Below are 19,948 nucleotides of genomic sequence, written 5' to 3'. Positions count from 1 at the left end.
TTGAAAAGTTACCGCCTGTTGATTGTGGTACTGTGGAAGATTCTATTTCTAAAGAGCATCTTATGAACCTCTCAGTTTATTCACATAATAATGTATCTATTCAGTAGGCCATTTATCAAAGCTTGCATGAAAACATCTCAGACCCAGAGGCTAAAAGTCCCAAGTTTTGTGTGAATTTAAATGATGATGGTTCATCTTTTAGAACGCTTGAACAAAAGCGAATTGGTTTAATCAGAAGATTACCTTTTGTCATATCCCCCGCTTCTAACCCTGATGATAGCGATTCGAGAGAAGCGTCACACTCTAAATCATCATCTTTTACCTTTAGGGATACAATTCAGGAATCTGCATCTCTCCCGGTAAAGGATGTTTCTCATCCTTTGGACAATCTGCAGGAGGAGACTTACCATGATAGACAGAATTCATTCTGACCCATTTCCAAGTAGATCTACTTTATTGGTGGTCTTTGAGCTTATTCCAGCTTTATGACACAGCAACTCTAGTGATATCCACAGGGTATCGTACCCAAAGCGTGCTTACCAGGATATAGTTGATATTGTGATACCCCCACTAATAATCAAAAACTATGTCTGGCAGCACAGACATCTTCTTCTTGAGAAAGGCCTAGCTCTTGGAATTGTGGCCCCTCTGATACCTGAGCCGAAAGCCTTAAAATCAACCTCTCAGCTCCAGCTGTCCATGAGTAATGAGTCAAGTAAAACCAAGGCTGAAATACACATGTGTTGCAATTGCAAGACTGCACCTCTTAATCCTGCCCAAATAGCACCTTCAAAATGGGCTTTGTCAAGGACGGCAATAATCCTTAGCTAACACCCATACTGGCTCTCCATGAGTGCGCAATGGTTTCTTGGAATACTCCTGGGTTCTCTCATTTACTGACATCCAAATCGAAGTTACTCAATCAGTATGACTTAGTATTACTTCAAGATACCTGGATGATGTTCCACCGGTGTGGTCTGACCATCAGGTTACCCTGGTTTCGGCTTCTAAAGCTGCCAGGGGTAGACCGGCAGCTGGTCTCTTAATTGCTGGGCGTATCGACTCTCAATTATCTATTGATCCACTGCCATCCCCTGACCATGGTATTCAACCTGTGATTATTCGTACTGCAAACAAAATTCACCCTTTTTTTCCAATGATGACGTTATTAAATATATATTGGAATCCGCTATCACCAACAGAATAACAGTTCATTAGTAAAATTGAGAACTTATTAGATCAAACGTCGTTAAACCCTAGTAATTCAATGACCATCATTGCTGGTGATTTGAACATGAATTTAATTACAAATTACATTCCTGGCTCTAACTCTAGACCTGATAAATGGTCAATGCTGATGGAAATAAGACCATTTTCCTACTTGAATGGCAGGTATAAGAATGACTCCCCACCCCAAGCAACCTGGTCAAGAGGTACTCTCCATTCTATCCTCGATTATGTTTATATTTCGAATCATGCCAACAAGCTTATTCACGCATTTGAAGTAATTCCAACCCAAGTTAGCGATCACACTTTGCTCCAAGTCTGCTGGTTCCCACACTCTAAGCATTCAGCATCATACTTCAAAGGAGAATTTGAGACAAATTCCTCACAGAACCACATTAAGTGGACCCTGAAACAAATTTCGTGTTTACATCAGAAAGTTGTGTATATTGCTGAAAATAAAGAATCAAATGCTCAGACATTTTATAACGATTAGATCCAGATTATTGCGCAAACAACTAGAGATGTTAACAAGCCAACCTTTAAACATAAACACAATTGGAACCCAACCATCTATAATCTTAAAAAATATTTACGAAGATCAATAAGAAGATTACCTAAAAATGCGAATAACACACTTAAAATGTCCTTGAAAACTTCATATAGAAATAAAATTAAAGAGATTGTACGAATTGCTCGAAATCCGCCAGTGAGATATGGCGAATGATAAAGTCTGTCTCTGGAAACGCCCGCACATCAGCACAACTAAATGGCATTGATGAGATTGCTTGGAGGTCTCACTATCAAAAACTCCTTTTTAAAAAAGAAATCATCCCTCAATTTATAGACTGGGAGATATCAGACCTAGCCCAATTCAAGTTTGACTCCATAGATATTTTAATAATAATCAAACAACTTAGCTCGTCTCAAGCACCGGGGCCTGATATGCTCACAAATGTTATCTTTAAAGCACATCCAGAGCCATGGGCGGAAGTATTAAACACTATTTTTCAAAATATTATCAAGACTAAGACTATTCCGCCCACCTGGCACTCAGCTATAGTTATTCCAATTTTTAAACAAGGAGATCGAGAAAATCCTTTTAATTATCATCCAATTGTGCTTTTGGATGCCCCAGTCAAAATTTTAGCAAGGCTTTTAATACGTGATTTTGCCAAATGGCTTATTAAGGAAAATGTAATGGATCCAAATCAATATGGGTTTGTTGCTGATATTGGCACACCGCTAAATCTTATAATAATATCAACCATTAAAGCCCAAGCAATTGAGAACAAGCAGCCAGTATATTGTGGCGCTAGTAGATTTTAAACAAGCTTTTGACTCTGTAGCGAGAAATATTTTAAGGAACAAACTCTTAATAGCTAACTGTCCCTCATATATTATATTTTTAATCCATCAATTTTATTCAAATACAACAATCAAAATAAAACTTTCAACTGAGGGCCTTTTATCTGAATCTACTGACACAAATATAGGCTTGAAACAAGGGTGCCCCTTTGCTTCTATTTTATTTAATTTTTATATTAGTGATTTTTATAAGGCCTTGAAGAATGTTCATTCATTTTCTCCCCGGTTAGGTTCCTGTCACGTTCCGTATTTACTGAATGCAGATGATTTGGTCCTTTTTGACATGACTCTGATTGGTCTCCAAAGAAAGCTAACAGCACTGGCAGTATTTGCAGATTACAATAATAAACACACAAAAAATCTAACATCCTAGTATTTAATCATATCAACAAAAGAGATAAATACGGATTTACTTGGGAACTTGCAAAAAAAAACTCAAGCGCAAATAAACTCCTATAAATATCTAGGAGTCAGTTTGAACGCTCATCCGCTAGAGAGACCGTATAATGAGGAACTTATCCTGAGAATGAAAATGTTGGCAATTCAAGCTAAGGCCCTACAGAGAAAATATGGGAGATTTTCATTACTGCCCGCTCGCATGTATTATCTTCAAAAACCTGTTCCTATTATTACCTATGTCAGCCAAACAAAGGTTATGGATAAAGCAGTCAGATGGGATATTCTAGAAGGCATTTACTGGAAAACTATCTTAGCAGTTCCTGCAAGCACTCCAATTGCCCTCATTCGCTACGAAATGGGATTAGTCTCTTTAGAAGTAGCTGTCCATTGGTCAATGATAGCACTTTATAGGAAAGTTCACTTATCTACAAGTTTATCAAAAAATCTTTTTCGCTAATAAAAATATATTAACGAGCGTAGTTAATAACCCACTAACTAAATGGAAAAACCATTGTGAAACAACTCTTCAAGAAGCTGACATTTCGATGGAGCACTTAATGCAATTTCCAGATAAAGCTAAACTGAAGCTATATAGGAAAGATTGGATTGTTACAGATGAAAGATGTTCCAGCTACCATGTGTATAAAGCAGATTCCTTTCTAAGTAAAGCACTAAATGATGTAGCCCTGTACATCCAAAACTTTCCTGATAGGACATATGTAGACACATTTTTACGCTTTCGATTCAATCTATTATTAACAAAATCTAAAACTACATTATACTCTAAAGATTCTGGCCTATCTAATGCTTGTAGATTTTGTAAATTACATCATAAACAAGAGACTACTGCTCACTTAATTACCGAATGTGAAGGTCTGGTTGAACTGAGGAAAAACTATTTTCTGAAGCATTTTAAAGAGAGAGATATGCTAACTAAAGAACACATGTTGAATGAGGTCTTTAATGCTTCTAGTAATGCGTTGATTATCTCCACTGTAAACCATTTTTTTAAATTGAACTTATAACAGGCACTTTTATTTTATTTATGTCTGCCTAGCTCTCTGAAGATCTTCTTATGTAAATAGTATTATTGTCTATGATGTGAACATTAGATTTTGAGAATGATGTAGAATACGTTTTATAACGGACATCTAACTAATAACTAGTGTATTTTATGAGTGTTAGTAGTATCTGATTTTTAAACTTATTAATTTTAATGTTATTCAATTTTTATGGTGTTAAAGAACTTGATCCTTCCCAAGTCTTGAGAGGATGAATATAATAACTTTCATTTCTAATGTCATGGTTTGTATTGATGAATCTGATTCTAGGAGGTTCATGGTGAAATTGATTTTTATGTATCAATGCAAATCAGTCTGTAAAAGAAAATTAAAATATTATAAGTTTAATGATGATTTATCTGTAATTGAAAAAGTTGCATGTCAACTAAATCAATTTTTTCCAATAAAAAAAGTATATCCAATAATCAGATTCTTCCCTTTGTTAATAGTCACATTACCCACACTATCCCCCACCACTACTCTCTGTTCTTTGTTCAATAAAACACATAGTGGTAGATGGCACTTCTCTAAAAACCAGTGACATATCTTTAACCATAACCAACGCTGCCTTGTTTACAAAGATATACTCAATAGTACTCATGCATAAATGATGTTGGTATAGTAGATGCCCAAGACTTCACTTTGTTGTCACAAGACCTCCTCTCCACCGGTGCCAGCGATAAATCATTGGTATTTGCGATAGGAGGAATCCTCGCATTGAAATCGCCATACACCAAGATCAGGGTATCCCTATTGGTATTTTTGAATGCATCACCTACAATCTTTATTATACCCATGTGCTTTGTCATCCCCAGAGGATAATAAACATTAATAACCATCAGTATTTCGTGTTGCTCTTTCTCCTCATTTTTTACCATGCCAATCAGGACAGTTTCCACACTCTCTTGCTTTTTCACAATAAACCAAGGATTACTAACATTACTTAATAGGCCACCTTTAGGCCTTCCCCTCAGTCCCTTGATTGCCAGAGCATTTATAGTAGTTCTTCTTAAAATTCCGTGTAGAAAACTCAAATGAGTGGACTGAATGAACAGTGGTCCTCTTTTTTGATAGGGGCTCGTGGGGGAGGACTAAATGTCAGGGAAGAGACAAGGAGGGGTCCCACCGAGCTACCTCAAGTGATGTTAGTAAAGATAGCATAAAATTGAATCGATTGTAACTGAGTATGTAGCGATCTGACTGTAAAGAAGCACAGTACAGCCATAGTAATGAATGTATACGATATGCACGCAGAGGGTGACAGCATTGTTTCACCCATGGCTTAAGACAAATATTAGAGAAAATGGAGTGGTTGGCCAATTTAATATTTATATGTATGTTTCTGTTTTTTTATAGATATGTGGAGATAATTTTGCAATAACTCTGGTACACTCCGTAAGATACGGGGTTGATGTGTCCTGAAGAAAGCCTTGCACAATCGGCTCAAATACCCAAGAATAACTAATAGTCCATTTGTGTGTCTACGAAGAAGGCTGGAAACAGATTCACTCATGTCGACACAATGTATATGTGGACCCTGCAAATAGTCGGATATGAACTGCATCTTGCAAAGTCACCCATTTGTTACTAACATCACTTGAAATTCAATGTATTCAAAGAGTGAACACTAGGACAAAAAATTGTTAAATGAATTGTCTTCCTTTTAATTTTGTTTTATGTTGTCTAAATTTGCAAACGCGACCTGTTGGTCTTGTTTTAACGTATGAGTAATCACTAAATAAATAAGAATATATTTTTTGGAACCACCTTTCTCCCCATCTTCTTACATTTGTTGATAAAGATGTGGCTATAAGCACATTAAAGTTGTTACATAGTTCTGTCACCTTCAGTGCTTACATCTTGAGGTAGCTCGGTGGAACCCCTCATTGTCTCTTCTCTTCTTAAAATTCCGCCTTCTTTAGCATCTAGATATCTTTCAACGGCAAAATCATAAAAGTTTCTATAATTTTGCAAATGATCATCTTCTGCGTTATAGTGTGAGAAGCCCTGAGTATTCCATGAACAAACCAGCAATCATCATCAGGGTCTGCTCATAAAATTAGTTTTTGATAAGCTTTTGTGAACCATTGCCAGTAGCTCTGCACCTCTTTATTTTCTCTTAATCCCGATGTGGCCACTCCCATTTCTCTTTTCTCTGTCATTACTAGATCATCATTTCTCTCACCCTTCTTTGAGGTCAAGTCCCCTTGTTTAATAAACCTCTCATCCTTGCCCTCTGAACTTACACTTCTCATTCTGGCCTTCAACCCACTGCTGCTCTTTTTTTACGCATCAAATTTATTTTCCAGTAACATTACTGTTCTACATATATATCCTCTTTGAAAAAGTTCCTCCTCATGCGACAAAATAAACTCCATGATATTTTCAGATGCTCACAGGACATTCGAGGTGACCCGTCCTACTTCTTCTGCCTGGTCTACTATTTTTTATGTCATCTGCATACATAACTTGTAAAATTACTACACTCCGAAAGATTTGCAGTAGAATGGCGTGACTAATCCGCGGATGCCTATCTACTGAGGATATAACCTATATCTGAATGGCTTTTTGATCCTTACTATCAACTCCTGGATAAACTACTGCAGTTAAATAAGAATTGCTTGACATGCTTTAACGTTAGTTCCTTCATTTACCTCACCCATTTTAGTATAATTTCCTCTATTTACCACATCAGCTGACTGTGATACCCTCTCATATTTTCAACGTATGTCTGCACCAGTTTTTCCAATAGCTGTTGAGCGGTTGGTGATCTGACAAGCTTTCGTATAAGTTCCTATCAGTACTTTAGTTTGCTTATCTGTTCTTAGCTATGAGTTTTGAAACAAGGGTTCCAATCAGTCCAATACTTCATCAAGGTCCTACATCCTCCTTTGCCTTTTGTCCCTTTTTTGTTTCTTCTTCTTACTTCTATGTTCATTAAGTCCCCGCTGCCTCAATCTCTCTTGTCTGCTTTCCTTGAAAAAATTGCATATATCATTAATGCCATGCCTCACTTAAGGTGTGCCACTTTGTATTCCAATCTCTACCCCTGGTGCTTCTTTGTACTCCCCTATTCTGTTTCCATATACCTCTGTGTTCTTTTTTCTTTTCTGAGTGCTGCCATCTCCCTCTCTTGCTTCATCAGCACACTTTCAATTTAACAGCTGCTCAGGTTTTCCATTGTCGAGGATAAATCTCAAATCATATTGGACATCTTTTTCAATAATTATAGCTTTGTTAGAATCAACCTTAACTGGTTCTTTTCTCCTCTTTTTCAATTTTTTATTTCCATACATAACTGCTACCTTTTCCATGATCTTTCTCTTTACCGGGCACCTCTCTTCTAAATTATCAGGTCTCTCAATACATTCCATAACCTCCACATCCTCATGAGAGGGTTTGCAATTCCCAGAGCCACCCTCAGCGTCCCCCCATCTGCCGTGAAATGTTTCTACGATGTAAGGTTTCTACAATGTAACCATAACACAACAAACGAAATATATATATGTTTTTAAACTACTTCAAGCAAGAAGCCAGGCATTAAACGGGGATGACAATTTGCGGCCCAACATAATAAGAAATAAAATACACTGTACTGTACTTAAAAGGATATTGCAAGTCACCTCAGAGGTGTGTGACCTTGTTAAAGATCTTGACCTTTAGCCAAATTCCTCTATTTGGTCACCTGTAATCAGGTGCCCTAATCATGGGGTCCACCTCCTTATAACAGCACTGCTGGTATGGTGGAAACATGCACAGATGTTCTAAAACACTGCATGCAGTATTTCTGAAAGTATGCATTTAGTGTGTTTACGTTTTTTTAAAAACATTCCCATTCCTGCTTTGAGGATGGAAATGGACTGTGTACAGCAATGTATTTCTTCCCCATCGCAATTTAGGACCAAGGTCTGTATGCTGTCAGCTGCTAGGAACACCAGCACATTCCATGATGCCTCGGGTCTTTTCCTCACTAGGAAATTGGCACATCCACACCGCAAGGATGCCTACAATGCCCATTGAGGTCTGAGCTGACTATTCCTCACACTAACACGCTCAGATTGTCTGTTCCAGCACAAAACATGTATACCAACTAAACTACTCATGCATAGAAATTGAACACCTACCTACTCAAAAGACATAAAAAATCAGAACGCTACACCTCCCCAAGCAACTGCACAGTCCCGATCAGCACATATTTGCACTACGTGCATATTATTCTGCTCTCTGGACACCGACACATGGCCTACCTAGAAACAGACTCATGCACAGTGCCTAGGTACTCCCGAACAGCACCCAACAGCAAAGCTACCTTGTGTTTTTCCTATGTCATCGCTAACCGACTTAGCCCCTCTCTCTTTCAGAACTGCTAGAGAAGGAAGAGAGACAGCAAATGGCAGGGAAGCACGCCATAAAACCCCAAAACATAACATAAGGTAACATAATGTAACATAACATAACTTTACATCTGCACAATGTAAAAACATCCAGAGACGGCCCATTGTTTAACAATCTCTGCATTACATTTAATGATAATGACATAGGCGTGTAACATTTGATTCACCTACTCTGGGGTCTTCCTGCTGATTTTGTACTCCTTAAATTTAAGGGATAAGCAAGTGCATCCCTTCAATTAAAGCTTTTTGGAGGCAGGGAAAAGTGTAATCATTTTTATGAGGCATTTGACCTGTGATGAAGGCCTGTCTGACTGCATTGGTGGCTAGTGGAAATATCAAGGGGGTATGGTTGCCCTGCCAATTAAAGTGATGCTGGGCCTGTGGGTGGCATGGGGATCCCTTGGCTAGCACCACCATGCTACGGGTGGAAGGCAGGGGTATGTCCCAGGGCAGCTGTAGAGACTCCTGCCCATTTAAGGGAAGCAAGGTTCAGCACTGCCATGGAGCCAGCAGCACCTGCATGCGCGGGTCTCCTCAGACAGATTCAAAAACTGCTTCTAAATCTCCCCAGATTAATAGAGCAACCTCAGCTAACCCGGTATAATTGCGAAGGAGTCATCGAGGCAACACATAAGGCCCCCACTCTCATACAGTTAAGAACATACATGCCAGAGGGTGACCACCACAGACAGGACAGAGCAACAGAGGGGGACCAGCCACCAGCCCCATGTGCCACCTCAGAACTGAAAGCCACCTCAGGGTTGTGCTAACAGCCAGTCACTATACCAGCGACCTAAAGAGGAAGAGGGAGTTTGGAACTCCAGAATGGAGAAGCAGTTCTTGAAACTATGGTTTAGCCAATATAGGAGACCAAACCTGCACACATGAGTTCCCTTAACCCAGAAAAAGGCTCAAAGGCATGTACAGGATTTTTCAGGCTGAATGAGATCAACCATCCAAGTGGATGGACGAGGAATCCCAATACACACACCACATCTGTAAGCCATCTCCAGAGGCTGAGACCGACAGCGAATCTCCATCATATATACCACACCAGAACCTCACTACACTAAAGAGAGACAGGTTGGAGGGGCCAAAGCCCTACAAAACCTAAGGGTTGCCTCTACAGGCACCGGAATTCAGAGCAAGAACACCCGAGAAGGTGAAAAAAAGAAGCTGGAGAAGATGCTGAGACAGGATCGGCAGACGAAACTGGAGCAGAAACTGGAGAGTGTAAACTGGAGCAAAACACGTGGGGCCTGGGCAGAGTTAAAGATAGAAGGATAGAAGAGAGGGTCAGAGGGCTGTCAAAAAGAGGAGACAGAAGGATGCACAGGAGGCCCGCAGGGATTGGAAAAGACTGACCCTGAAAGGCTCAGGGGGAAGGTAAGGGAACGGGCAGAAGGTGGAATTGATAGAAAAGGGGTAAAGCAGGTGAGAGTGATACCAAAGTGTTAGGGAACCCTAACAACTAAATGCAAGTTGCCCAAAGGGGTGAAGAAGGAAGGAGATTGGACGGCTGGGAAGTACTGATGACATATAGATAAGAAACACCAGAGATAGAGGGAAGGGAAGGCAATGTCGAGGAAGAGATATTGTAAAGAGGTGGAGGAAGTGAAGGAGGTGGCCATAGAAAAAAGTGAAGGGTACACATTCGATAACATCAAGCAAGTAAAGGAATAGGAAGTAGAAGGAACTTAAGAGGTGGAGTGGGGGACCATTACTAGATGAGGGGAGGAGGTGGTAGGGAGAAGGGTGTAGTGAAGTATTGTTAAAAAGTGGTGGTGGATCCTAAAACAAACAAAAAACGGGTGCACCTGGGAAGACAGGCAACCTATTGCAAAACATTTTGGGAGTAATATTTGAGTCAAGATGCTGAGGAAGAGAGAGAGAGACTGGAACAGGGGGTTGGAGGAGCAGAACCCTGGGAGAGTGTGAGCCAGTAAGGGTCATAATGAGATCCATGCCCTAACTTAAGGGAAGCCTCCTGATATTCAGTGGTTGTGATGCTTACAGAATGCGCAGTCACTCACATTCCAACTTACACAGTATGCAGGTGGCTTCAAGCTGTGAGGTAAGAACCGCACTGGCGAACCAAGCAAGAGAGCCCCTGAGGACTGTGGGGAAAAGGCATGGGAACCCCTCAGAAACATGAAACGATACAGACTAAAAGTAGGGTTCAGGAGACCATTAAGCTCAGTCTGTAAGCTCCATGGCTATTGGACTGATTTGCCAGGAGAGCCCCGGTTCTAGTCTGACTACAAACAGGGTTTGAACACTTCTACTTCTCAGAGAGACACTTTCTTTTGTTAAGTTGTCAAAGAGCACTAGCCCTTCATGGAGAATAACCATCTTGGTAACTTTTAGTTTAATTCAGATGCAACCATCTTGTTTTTTGGGGCCATATTGTACATGTTTGTTACTAAAACCTTTGTTAAGCATATTCCCAAGTCTGCGCTTACTGTCGATCAATGTCAACCGCATGACATACCTCACAGTAAAGAGGCAAGTATTACTGAAATACTGCCTGTTTTTACCACTACTGGTAAAGAAACAAGTAGCACATTAGAGTTCATTCTTTTGGAAAGAAATATTCAAACCAGACTTTTCATGTGCACATGGCCACTGCATAACTCAGGTCTGATGTGTAAACGAGGTCGCTTATATGTGTCACTGCGTCAGACTCATGAACACAGTTCAGAATATGCTCTGGCTTTTTAGCGCTGCCCTGGATCCCCCTATACTTCTTAGCACAGCTCCATATATGTGCTGAGTGCACCAGGGGAGCAATGCACCCAAGACAGGCCTCAGCTTTACCGGCGTGCATATGTGGGTTAGCATGATACATGAGATAGTTTTGCAGGATAAAGATAGATGTCTGGTATATCAGTCAGGAAGAATGCAGGCAGCCCTGGCTTCTCACCTTGAAATCCCCGGACTCCTGGAATTCCTGGGCTGCCCGAAGCGCCCTTTGATCCTATTGAACAAAACACAGTGGAAAACCATTATGACTTTATCAGAGCCCATTCTTGCCAATATTTACATATGCACATCAACATGAAGGGGCAGGAAAAAACATGTGCTTCATTCACTTAATTATCACCTAGGCTGACCAGAGCAGTAGTACATGACAACTGCTATTTACAATGCTACAAATGGCACAAAGGTGATAGTGGTGAAAGTAGCATACCAACTCTGGAACACGATCTGCCAGTAACATGCTAAAATGGATCAGAAGGCTCATGCACCAAATTTTTATGAGGTTGTTGAAATGGGTAACAATGAGCTGGTTCATAAAACACATGTAAGAGCATAGAACCAGGTTAAGGTTAAAATATTATTTTTAAAAAGACACACAGACAACATATCCCTCTTGCATGTGCACTGTGCATTATGGTACATTCAGAAACATAATATAGAACCAGAACATGGTTGTGCATGAAGTTTGTGTGGGGTGGTGGTGCTGCAGAAGTGGTAAGCGCCTCCTAGACTGGGCCACTTATTGACACCCGGATGCACTTCAGGGTGCAGTGCCTTTGCACCCTTTGCCTTACACCTGGCCTGCCCTGCTGTTCGCTCGGCGTTGGTGAAAGCACAGTGGGGACCTGGGTCATTCCTGGGTCATTCCAGATTCCTGATTGCATAGCATTCCTCTGAAAAGGACATGCCCACACTTAGCAGGAGCACTCGGATTACTTTGAGGTGTTGGCTCCTGCCCGTTGCATTAGCAAACCATTGTTAAGCAGACCCTCCAGTTTATAGCGATTTTGCGATCACGCAAAATGCCACGAAAACGGCTGTTTTGCGCAAAATGCCACGAAAACAGCCGTTTGTGCAAAAACAGCACCTTTAAAAAAAATGGAAAACAATGCGAAAAATTAATCTGCAAAAAATAAATAATTACTCAGGGTGCCAGGTTCTCAAGTTTTGTTTTTTTTTCACAAGAAATTAAATGCGCCAACACATCTCATCACTTGCACCCAAAAAAAGAGCAGCCCAATCCACAAGGGACAGATGGCCTTTTTCACCTCTTTGATCAAATAAAGTGGCGTTTCGGCCAATTTAAAATCGCATCACTCATTTCCAAGCACGATGCACTTTTAAATATGTAGGAATTGTAGGCAACCCCGCGCGCACGGGATGTGGGGGTGCCACTGCATGACAGGGTCTTTCCTGACCCTATCATGCATTTCTTTTAAGGTATGAACCGCTGCTGTGTCGCTTGCATTTCTGTTCCTCAAACAAATGGGTCGCCTGGATGGCCTGTCCCTGTGAAAGGCGCTGGGAGCTTGCAGAACACTGTCGGGAGAGCGATTCTATTCAAGGTACTACCCATTTTGATGACATAAATCGATCGAATGGTACAATTTGACCTATTTCGTCCCGTACTATTCGATCGATTTTCATAAATACCGAGCATGTGTTGCGGGGGTGTCACCCGCACCCCAAGTTCAGTATTATTTGGGTTAGGGAATTGCAGGCGTGTTCCCCACTTCCTCAAAATTGGAGGCGGGGACAGAAAAAAAAGAAAATAACGAAAAAGGGACCCTGCAGAGTCAGATCTGACCCACGTTAGAGGGACGGATCTGACAACGCAGGGTTTCAGGGGAAGCAGCAGCGACCAAGCAGTTAAGTAGGGGAGGGGGTGGTGGTGAAAGGTACATTTTGGGTTGTTTGGCTGAAGTGCAAATCAATTTTCGCCGAGATGGACTACGGTCAATTCCGCTGCAAATAATTACACTTCGGTCAAACAACCTAGAACACCATTCAAGGCAGCTGGCCAGCGCACAATTTGCGCTACAGCTCAAGCCTGTGGAAATGCACCGGTCACCTTTGAGAATAACGTGACCTGCTCATTTCCAAAAATGGGTTGTCTAAAAATAGCATATCCTCGGCTCTATTTTGAAATGCCCCATTATCTGAGGATCTGGTTCAAAATCTACATTTACATTTTTTTTTTAAATGGTTACACTATGAGAGGGAAAGGAGAGAGAGAGAGGGAGAGTGATGGGTGAGATGTGAAGTGAAAGGCAGGAAAGCAGAGGGAGAGCAGTAGGTCGGAGGAGGAAGCAGTGCACAAGAGAGCAGAGGAAGCAGTGATGCAGTGGGCCCGAAATCTGAGAGCGAGCGGAGGTACTGAAAGTAGAGGGAGCATGTGGTCAGGGAGCCAGAAAGCAGAGAGGTAGCGGTTAGCCGGAAAGAGGCTGTGAGCTGCAGATTGGGAACAAGGATGAGGGAAGAGTGCGATAGAATGGGAGAAAGGATGCAAGATGCAGAATCAGCACAAAAGAGTGAAGGACTGTATATAGCGGGAGGAAATGAGTGCAAGGTGTGAGTTGGGAGTATGATTTGGAGTGTGGCAGGGGCTGGGCAGTGCAAATTGTGACTTGACAGTGTGACATAGCACTTGAGTATTTGTATGACAGAGTGAGAGGTTCAGGAATGCAAGTTGTGATGGGGAGTTGGTGAGATGTGTGATGTGTGCTGGTGAGAGAGGTGTGTGGGGGATTGGAGAACATAGAAGGGGAATATTTTCAGCATTGCACCACAGAACTGTTAGGTGTTACCCCTTTGCATTTTGCCAAATTGTGCTATTTGAAGCTAGGTGTTACCCCTTTGCATTTTTTCCAAATTGTGCTATTTGAAGCTAGGTGTTACCCCACTGCATTTTTGCCAAATTGTGCTATTTGAAGCTAGGTGTTACCCCACTGCATTTTTGCCAAATTGTGCTATTTGAAGTTAGGTGTTACCCCATTGCATTTTTGCCAAATTGTGCTATTTGGAGTTAGGTGTTACCCCACTGCATTTTTGCCAAATTGTGCTATTTGGAGTTAGGTGTTACCCCATTGCATTTCCACCAAATTGTGCTATTTGAAGTTAGGTGTTACCCCATTGCATTTTTGCCAAATTGTGCTATTTGGAGTTAGGTGTTACCCCACTGCATTTTTGCCAAATTGTGCTATTTGGAGTTAGGTGTTACCCCACTGCATTTTTGCCAAATTGTGCTATTTGGAGTTAGGTGTTACCCCATTGCATTTTTGTCAAATTGTGCTATTTGGAGTTAGGTGTTACCTCACTGCACTTTTGCCTAATTGTGCTATTTTGAATCTAGGTGCTACCCCACCGCATATTGGCTGCCTACCACTATTCCTGCGCATATTCTGTTTACAAAGCCACCTTTCTCAGATAACACCCACATTGCTACTCCCACTCTGCTCACACAACACCAGCGCAGTACTGCAGAAAATGCTAACTTTATTACTCATCTTCTGTGCAATGGCCACGCCCGCATCCCCAGACATTCCCATCCAGGATACTGACTCAGGAGCCCCCCCTCCCCAGCCAGGCACTAGTCTCACCTACACAACTAGGTACTATCCTGACCCTTCCTACCCAAGATATCATTGCAAGTCAGGTCCTCCAACTTTTGCCTCCCACCCTTGCACTACCACCGAAAGAAACAACAAACTTCGCGCTAGACTCTCTAAACTTCATGAGCCGCCCCGAAGATTCCTGTCTGATTCCAAATGCGAAGCCAAAAGTTCTACCAAAGGCACCACTATCCCCACAACCAAGTCCAAACCTATCATTCATACAAACATCTCGGCAAAAATGGATGCACATTCCTACAAAGGAGCTCTCCTCAATACCAGATCATTGGTCGCACATGCCCTTGATATTGCAGACCTAATTATCAAAGACAAATTAGACTTTATTGCTCTAACTGAAACGTGGCTCCACAAGGCAGCAGGCCCATCTCTAATGCTAGCCATCCCAGACGGCTACACTATATCTAGGCAGGACCGGGTAGGTAACCGGGGCGGTGGCATCGCCATCATATCAAAAGTAAGTTTAGCTCTCAGACTAGCCCCGACCCAAACTCTGCAATCGTGTGAATCCCTCACCGCCAAACTCCCCATAAACAATACCCAATCCCTCACTATCCACCTGATCTACAGACCACCAGGTCCACTTGGAACCTTCGAGGAAGATCTGCACAACCTAATTTCTAACAATGCGAAAACCACTTCACAACTACTGCTACTAGGGGACCTTAATTTAGGGTTCAACGACCCAGCAGAGATACATGCCTCTACCATAGCCAATACGATCTCTTCACTCGGACTCTCACAAAAAGTCAACCTACCCACCCACCTGAAGGGTAGAACCCTAGACTGGGTTGCTGATGCTAATTGCTCAGCGGTCATCTCCGCCACCACACCACTACCTTGGACCGACCATTCGTTGGTCTCATTTAACCTATTGACCTCTAGATCACCTACCACTACCGTGTCACTGGCACCACCCTGCCTCACAAGAAACAAGAAAAATATCTCAATAGAAAAAATCATCCCAGCTATCCTTCCAACCCTAAACGCATTGCCAGACAATCTAGATCCCAACACACTAGTTCACGAATATAATAAAATCATGTTAACTACCATGGACAAAATTGCCCCACTCAAACTTCGCACCAGTAAGCCTAAAACCCATTTAAACAAATGGTACACACCCGAACTCAAAGTCCTCCGCCTAAAAAAGCGCAAATGTGAAGCTGATTGGAAATTATGCCCCTCCAGTGAAAAGAAAGTCATCCTGGACACGATTTCTTGTCATTACAAAGCTGAAATCTGCTTAGCTAAACGGAATTCCTATAACATCCGCATTGCCAACTCCAACTCAAGTATGAAGGAGCTCTTCTCCATACTGAAGGAACTTGAGTCACCCATAGCCACACCCGACACCTGCACTAAGAACCAGACCTGGTGCACAGACATCCAACAAGCACTAGCAAATAAACTAAACACCCTACAAAATAAAATTCATCTAAAAAAAGATTCCCTAAACATCACTAACCCTCCCACATCTCCGCCCAAAGCCTCACCAAGTACACACACCAACTCATTCACCTTCTCTAAAAATACCACCCTTGAGGTTGAGAAAATCATCCTCTCTCTTAAACCATCAAACTGTAAAGGCGATATCTGCCCTGCACACATAATAAAGGACGCAGCCAGAGACCTGTCACCCTTTATCTCTAAACTTATAAATGCCTCCTTCTCCTCAGGCAGTATCCCTTCCAACTTAAAACAATCTTGGGTGCTCCCCCTCCTCAAAAAACAGACGCTCGATCCCCTCATCCCCACCAACTACCGACCCATCACAACGGTACCCTTCCTACTGAAAATCTTGGACAAAGTTGCCTATGTCCAGATTCAAAAATACCTAGAACTACACAAGCTACTAGGTGCCAGACAATCAGGTTTCCGCCCATTACATGGCACGGAAACAGCCCTCATCGATCTGAAAACCCAAATTGATGATCTGAGGGACAAGGGCAAGACAGCACTCCTCCTCTTACTCGACCTCTCCGCGGCTTTCGACCTCGTCGACCACAAGGTCCTCTGCAGACACCTTGACTCAGCTGCCCATTTCTCCCCAGAAGCTATCAAATGGATTGAATCCTTTCTGAGTGAGAGAACTATGAGAGTCTTCTCCCCTTCAGCAGCAGCAGACCCCTCTCCTATCACTTGCGTAGTCCCGCAGGGCTCATGCGTCTCCCCCACACTATATAACATCTTCACCAAACCCCTGTTCGACGATCTGGACCATCTGAGTGTCACCTACACTAATTATGCTGATGACACTCAGATTCTCCTCCCACTTTCAGGGGATCACAGTAAGGACAGTGAGTTGGTGAATAGGGTATATCTCATCATTCAGGCATGGATGGCATCTCATGGTCTATGCCTGAATGATGACAAGACAGAGCTCATCATCTTAGGTACCCCTGCTAATATCAACAAACTAGGCCTTGAATATGCCAAATTCAACATAGATGGTAATCTCATCAGAGTATCCAGGGAAGTAAAAACCCTTGGCTTTTATCTGGATGCCACTATGTCATTCACTAAACAGGTTATCTCACTAGCATCTACCACTGCGTACACTTGCAAATTAATAAGGGCAGGCAGACCATTCCTATCCAATGACAGCTGCCTGATCCTGGCAAGAGCACTCATACTATCTAGGCTTGATTATTGTAATGCCCTCTATAGCGTTGCCAACAAAGCCATTATCCACAGGCTCCAAATCTTACAAAACAATGCCTTGAGAGCTGCCCTCGGCATTAATAAGAGAGATCATATCTCAACCACTAGACGCCAACAGAAATGGCTCTCTACAGACAACAAAATCAAACTAAAGTTGGCCTCCCTAACCCATAAAGCCCTCAACAATGCCGCCCCCAGTTATCTGATGGACAAGGTAAAGAGAAAGTCCTCCATCCCACAAACAAGAACTATCAATTCCAACCGTCTGATAATTCCCAGATTCAAACTCTCCACTATTGGTGGGAACACTTTCCCGGTGAAAGCTGCCACGCTCTGGAACTCTCTGCCTCACAACCTAAGAGCTGACCAACCATACTTGCACTTTAGAAGACACCTCATCAGTCACCTTAACTCCAACAACCCTTGTATTTAGCTGCACTTTCTACACCTATGTATAGATAGTGATACTCTTGTTCGTGATTTTGCCTTCGCCTCTAACAGCCCTGCACACTTCTGTACATTTACCTCCTGTATAGATATTGACTTTTATGTTTAAAGACTTGTATACCTCTTATTCCTGTAATCCTGAATATTTTTTTAGGTTTACCCGCCTCTAACAGCCCTGTACATATCTGTATATTTTCCCCTGTATAGATATTGACTTTGTATGTATGAAGATTTGTATATTTTTTATTCCTGTAATTCTGATTATTTTTATTACTACTTCAAAGTGTATATTTCTGCAACATTGTAAGCTTCGAATTATCTTTTGCCTGCGCCCTGTTGCCCCTGGGTAAGGTGCGCCATACAAATAAATAAACAAACAAACAAAACAAAACAAACAAACAACTGATAATGATCAATTTAGTTAATGCTATTAAATAGGCTTGCACATTAATTTAAGCATAGAAACTATTGGTGTGGATAGTGGTAGAGGGCAAATGTCTACTTTCGGAAAGGCGAACATTCTGTTTGAGCATTAGTTGCAAATGTGTACCTCTGTTTTCAGTTACATGGAAAGAGTCCCAGATGCCCAGTCTTGACGTCTCTGTGTCTTTCTAACTTTTTGTTTCAAGCATTCATTTATTTTGTGTTAAGCCTACTGAAGGTTTTTAATCACTTGTGTATTATATTTGTTGTCTGATAGTCATGGCATCAAGTTTATTTCTTTGTATCACCGAATGTTCTCCGAAAATGGTCTCCTGTTACATGATTAAAAGTTAGGTGTGACCAGCCAATGTAATCAATGAACACAGTGGAAAATATATTTTTGTTCTTTCGAGAGCCATCTGGGAATGCCTTTCTGATGCAGCGCTGAAAGTTAAATGGGCGAATCTGCTAATGTTATCATTCAACTCAGCGCTAAGTGTGATTCTTATTTTGGTTAGTGGGTTTTTATTAGCATGCAATTTATTAGTGAACAGAAAGCACTCAATCAATAAAGAGCTGAATTTTAAAGTCCATTTCATATGTGAGGTTGTTACTGGTTTATGAGGGCATTATTGGGGCATTTGAGGCATATGATGGCAAAACCTGTACATGTGGTGCCATACTTTAGAGTATGGAGAATATCAGGCACATTGTGGCAGAAACTCAAACTACATGATTTCATTATTATTATTATTATTATTATTATTATTATTATTATTATTATATTTATTGAGCACGGACCTACCTTCGAGAAGCCTCTAGGATCAGCCTCCAAAACATTAGGAACATCATTCCACGTCTCACCCACAACTCTGCCCGCAACTCTTACCTCCACCCTGGTTCTGAGTAGAATATACACCTGTTCTAGCATACTCACGGGTCCCCTTCCCAAATCTTTTACTACTTCTAGTAAAATACTTTATGTTGCCATATGCAACCTACCAAGATCTTCTCCTGCCTCAGCATACCGTCACCATGTAAGGTGGGACTTTATGAAGAAATGCTTCTGCTTCTTGCATTCAAATCTATTATAATCTAGCCACCCTCACCCCCCACTACCTGGCTGAATCCATTTCTTTCTCCTAGCAAGCTCAGGCTTTCAGCTCTATAGCCCTCCACAACCTCTGCTCCATATGGCCCTGCTCTGCCTCCTGCCTCACTCTTCGCCATTGGGAGGCTCTTCAAGATGTTTAAGACTAATCTGATGTTAGCCAGAGAAGGTGCATGCTCTACGGTATAGAAGTGTACCAATAAAGTAGTGGGACTGTGACTCGGGCAGGAGACAGAGTAGGAAGGATGGGAGCAACGTGCAAGGCATTTTTCAAGTGTTGCAGTCATGCTGGTTGACAGGCAATTGAGTTGAAACAGATTTCAATTTAGCTGTAACTGATATCCCGTAGCAAAGTGGGCAAGTGTACTTTCACTTCCCAAAGAACAGTTCTGGAATGGGGGACATGGTTGCAAAAAGTAGTGGAGCTGTTAACAGTAAAAAATAAAAGTAGTGGAACACTGCTCCTGC

The 19,948-nt window shown here is 41.8% G+C and overlaps 1 protein-coding gene across 1 annotated transcript in view; it reads right to left on the bottom strand.

Annotated features, from left to right (window-relative positions):
* Positions 1-19,948, bottom strand: part of LOC138471867 (ficolin-1-like) — a 323,001-nt gene that overhangs the window by 145,290 nt on the left and 157,763 nt on the right. Inside the window, exon 4 of the mRNA XM_069609726.1 lies at positions 11,370-11,423. Coding sequence (XP_069465827.1) covers positions 11,370-11,423 — 54 coding nt within the window. The remainder of the gene's footprint in view (positions 1-11,369; positions 11,424-19,948) is intronic.

The sequence above is a fragment of the Ambystoma mexicanum genome, chromosome 8 (genome assembly GCF_040938575.1).
Source record: "Ambystoma mexicanum isolate Mex_15411 chromosome 8, UKY_AmexF1_1, whole genome shotgun sequence".
Classification (NCBI taxonomy): domain Eukaryota; kingdom Metazoa; phylum Chordata; class Amphibia; order Caudata; family Ambystomatidae; genus Ambystoma; species Ambystoma mexicanum.
This window is presented reverse-complemented; position numbering and strand designations above follow the sequence as displayed.